General features: G+C 50.0%; 1 protein-coding gene across 1 annotated transcript in view; it reads left to right on the top strand.

Moving 5' to 3' along the window:
* thop1 (thimet oligopeptidase 1) overlaps window positions 1-3,896 on the top strand; it is a gene marked incomplete in the record, with an annotated part of 14,989 nt that extends 11,093 nt beyond the window's left edge. Inside the window, 5 exon segments of the mRNA XM_014028178.1 lie at window positions 2,662-2,863; window positions 2,937-3,123; window positions 3,201-3,329; window positions 3,397-3,533; window positions 3,614-3,896. Coding sequence (XP_013883632.1) covers window positions 2,662-2,863; window positions 2,937-3,123; window positions 3,201-3,329; window positions 3,397-3,533; window positions 3,614-3,775 — 817 coding nt within the window.
* Window positions 3,897-4,295: the final 399 nt, after the last annotated feature.

Genomic DNA, 4,295 nt, shown 5'->3' on the forward strand with positions numbered 1-4,295 from the left:
GGACTCAGGACTGAACCCAGGACCCAGGACTGGACTCAGGACCCATGACTGGACTCAGGACTGAACCCAGGACCCAGGACTGGACTCAGGACTGGACTCTTGACTGGACTCAGGACTGAACCCAAACCAGGAAGAAAAGAGCTAAAATAGTGTTAGCATGAATGCTAATGAGGAAAAGAAGCTGAGAGACTCTGAGGCTACAGGTTAGCTTTGCTAGGTTAGAGTGAACCCTGAACGTGTTGGGAGGATCAGAGGTTCTGATCAGAAGGTTCTCTTAATTAGGTTCTGTTAATGAGGTTCTGATATTAACGAGGTTCTGATGTTAACAAGGTTCTGATAATGAGGTTCTGATGTTAACGAGGTTCTGTTAACGAGGTTCTGATGTTAACGAGGTTCTGATGTTAACAAGGTTCTGTTAATGAGGTTCTGATATTAACGAGGTTCTGATGTTAACGAGGTTCTGATGTTAACTAGGTTCTGTTAACGAGGTCCTGGTGTTAACGAGGTTCTGTTAACGAGGTCCTGGTGTTAACGAGGTTCTGATGTTAACGAGGTTCTGGTGTTAACGAGGTTCTGGTGTTAACGAGGTTCTGGTGTTAACGAGGTCCTGGTGTTAACGAGGTTCTGATGTTAACGAGGTTCTGATGTTAACGAGGTCCTGGTGTTAACGAGGTTCTGATGTTAACGAGGTTCTGATGTTAACGAGGTTCTGATTAGCGATGTTCTGATATTAACGAGGTTCTTTTAATGAGGTTCTGATGTTAACGAGGTCCTGGTGTTAACGAGGTTCTGGTGTTAATGAGGTTCTGGCGTTATCGAGGTCCTGGCGTTAACGAGGTCCTGGCGTTAACGAGGTCCTGGTGTTAACGAGGTTCTGATTAGCGATGTTCTGATATTAACGAGGTTCTGTTAATGAGGTTCTGATGTTAATGAGGTTCTGATGTTAATGAGGTTCTGATGTTAATGAGGTTCTGATGTTAACGAGGTCCTGGTGTTAACGAGGTCCTGGTGTTAACGAGGTGCTGGTGTTAACAAGGTTCTATTAACAAGGTTCTGGTGTTAACGAGGTCCTGGCGTTAACGAGGTCCTGGTGTTAACGAGGTCCTGGTGTTAAAGAGGTCCTGATGTTAACGAGGTCCTGGCGTTAACGAGGTCCTGGCGTTAACGAGGTCCTGGTGTTAAAGAGGTCCTGGTGTTAACGAGGTCCTGGTGTTAACGAGGTCCTGGTGTTAACGAGGTTCTGGTTTTAACGAGGTTCTGGTGTTAACGAGGTCCTGGTGTTAACGAAGTCCTGTTAACGAGGTTTTGGTGTTAACGAGGTCCTGTTAACGAGGTCCTGTTAACGAGGTCCTGGTGTTAACGAGGTCCTGGTGTTAACGAGGTTCTGGCGTTAACGAGGTCCTGGCGTTAACGAGGTCCTGGTGTTAACGAGGTTCTGATTAGCAATGTTCTGATATTAACGAGGTTCTGTTAATGAGGTTCTGATGTTAATGAGGTTCTGATGTTAACGAGGTCCTGGTTTTAACGAGGTCCTGGTGTTAACGAGGTGCTGGTGTTAACGAGGTTCTATTAACAAGGTTCTGGGGTTAACGAGGTCCTGGCGTTAACGAGGTCCTGGCGTTAACGAGGTTCTGGCGTTAACGAGGTCCTGGTGTTAACGAGGTCCTGGTGTTAACGAGGTCCTGATGTTAACGAGGTCCTGATGTTAACGAGGTCCTGGTGTTAACGAGGTCCTGGCGTTAACGAGGTTCTGGTGTTAACGAGGTTCTGTTAACGAGGTCCTGGTTTTAACGAGGTCCTGGTTTTAACGAGGTCCTGGTGTTAACGAGGGCCTGGTGTTAACGAGGTCCTGGTGTTAACAAAGTCCTGTTAACGAGGTTCTGGTGTTAACAAGGTCCTGTTAACGAGGTCCTGATGTTAACGAGGTCCTGATGTTAACGAGGTCCTGTTGTTAACGAGGTCCTGGTTTTAACGAGGTCCTGGTGTTAACGAGGTCCTGGTGTTAACGAGGTCCTGGTGTTAACGAGGTCCTGGTGTAAATGAGGTTCTGGTAACGAGGTTCTGGTGTTAACGAGGTTCTGTTAACGAGGTTCTGTTAACGAGGTCCTGGTGTTAACGAGGTTCTGTTAACAAGGTTCTGTTGTTAACAAGGTCCTGGTGTTAACGAGGTCCTGTTAACGAGGTCCTGTTAACGAGGTTCTGGCATTAACGAGGTCCTGATGTTAACGAGGTCCTGGTGTTAACGAGGTCCTGTTAACGAGGTCCTGGTGTTAACGAGGTCCTGTTAACGAGGTCCTGGTGTTAACGAGGTCCTGTTAACGAGGTTCTGGTGTTAATGAGGTCCTGGTGTTAATGAGGTCCTGGTGTTAACGAGGTTCTGTTAACGAGGTCCTGGTGTTAACGAGGTCCTGATGTTAACGATGTCCTGGTGTTAACGAGGTTCTGTTAACGATGTCCTGGTGTTAACAAGGTCCTGTTAACGATGTCCTGGTGTTAACGAGGTTCTGGCGTTAACGAGGTCCTGGCGTTAACGAGGTCCTGGCGTTAACGAGGTTCTGGTGTTAACGAGGTTCTGGTGTTAACGAGGTTCTGGTGTTAACGAGGTTCTGGTGTTAACGAGGTCCTGGTGTTAACGAGGTTCTGGTCCACTCTGACCCACAGAGAGGGGAAGTACGGACACGCGGCCTGCTTCGGCCTGCAGCCCGGCTGCCTGCTGCCTGACGGCACTCGGCAGATGTCGGTGGCGGCCATGGTGGCGAACTTCAGCAAGCCGACGGCGGACGCTCCGTCTCTTCTGCAGCACGACGAGGTGGAGACCTACTTCCACGAGTTCGGCCACGTCATGCACCAGCTGTGTGCTCAGGTGGGCYGGTCTTCAGCTGGTCTTCAKCCGGTCGGTGTCRGGAGGCGGGGCTAAAGCTGTGCTGTGCCCACAGGCGGACTACGCCATGTTCAGCGGGACCCACGTGGAGCGGGACTTCGTGGAGGCGCCCTCTCAGATGCTGGAGAACTGGGTCTGGGAGCGGGACCCCCTGCAGAGGATGTCCAAACACTACAAGACCGGGAAGCCCATCCCCGAGGACCTGCTGGACAAGCTCATCAAGTCCCGCCTGGCCAACACCGGTACGTCCCACACMGGAAGCAGCAGGACCGCCGTGGTTCTGGTCCGGCTGGCTAACATGTGACCCGTGTGACCTCAGGTCTGTTCAACCTGCGGCAGATCGTCCTGGCCAAGGTGGACCAGGCCCTGCACACCAGGACCGGCCTGGACCCGGCAGAGGAGTACGCTCGTCTCTGCGAGGACATCCTGGGTGTCCCTGCGTCTGCAGGTGTGAACCGTGAGTACAGGTGTGTCCTGAGAGTCCACAGGAAGTGACCTGACCTGTCCCGCTGCAGGAACCAACATGCCGGCCACCTTCGGTCACCTGGCGGGCGGCTACGACGCTCAGTACTACGGCTACCTGTGGAGCGAGGTGTTCTCCATGGACATGTTCTACGCCCGCTTCAAGCAGGAGGGCATCATGAACCCACAGGTGAGTCTGCAGGAGGCCCCGCCTCCTCTACACGCCCACCTCTGCTGTGTGTCAGTCTCTGTCTCCTGATTGGTCCACAGGTGGGTCTGGACTACAGGAAGTTCATCCTGCAGCCCGGCGGCTCCGAGGACGCCTCAGAGATGCTCAGGAAGTTCCTCGGGCGAGAACCCAAACAGGAAGCCTTCCTCCTGAGCAAAGGGCTGACGCTGGAGCTGGACGCCAACGCCCCCTGTCCCTGCTGACCAATCACAGCCTGGCTCCGCCCACTCCACCCAGGGCCAGCACTCAGAACCACAGACTGAGGTTTTGTAGAAAAATACTGTAAAATGTTCTGAAAGTCCAGAATAAAAAGATCTGAGGTGATGTTTGTGTCTGAACCAGACTTACTATAGTTAAAACTAATTAAGACTGAAACTGAAAAACATTTTAGGAACTAAAATAAATAAAAACAAAAAAATAAAAAACRGTAACTAACTAAAACTGTATAATCTTTTTACAAAACTAACAAATTATTAATGAACCCACAAGGGGACATGGGGGGATTTTTTTTCTTTTGCGTTCACACACAATACTTTGTACATGAACTGAATTAAATCAGACTTTTATTTTGAAATATCCAGTTACCAAAACAGGATGTGTCGCCACAAGTTTGTGAAATTGACATTGATGTTGTGTAGCTGCACTGTGTTCAAATATCACCATATGACACACGTGTGTGTCTGTGATATATTCACTGTGAAGCTGAAGTAAAGCAGTAGCTAA

Source organism: Austrofundulus limnaeus, unplaced genomic scaffold, assembly GCF_001266775.1.
Source record: "Austrofundulus limnaeus strain Quisiro unplaced genomic scaffold, Austrofundulus_limnaeus-1.0 Scaffold724, whole genome shotgun sequence".
In the NCBI taxonomy this organism is placed as follows: domain Eukaryota; kingdom Metazoa; phylum Chordata; class Actinopteri; order Cyprinodontiformes; family Rivulidae; genus Austrofundulus; species Austrofundulus limnaeus.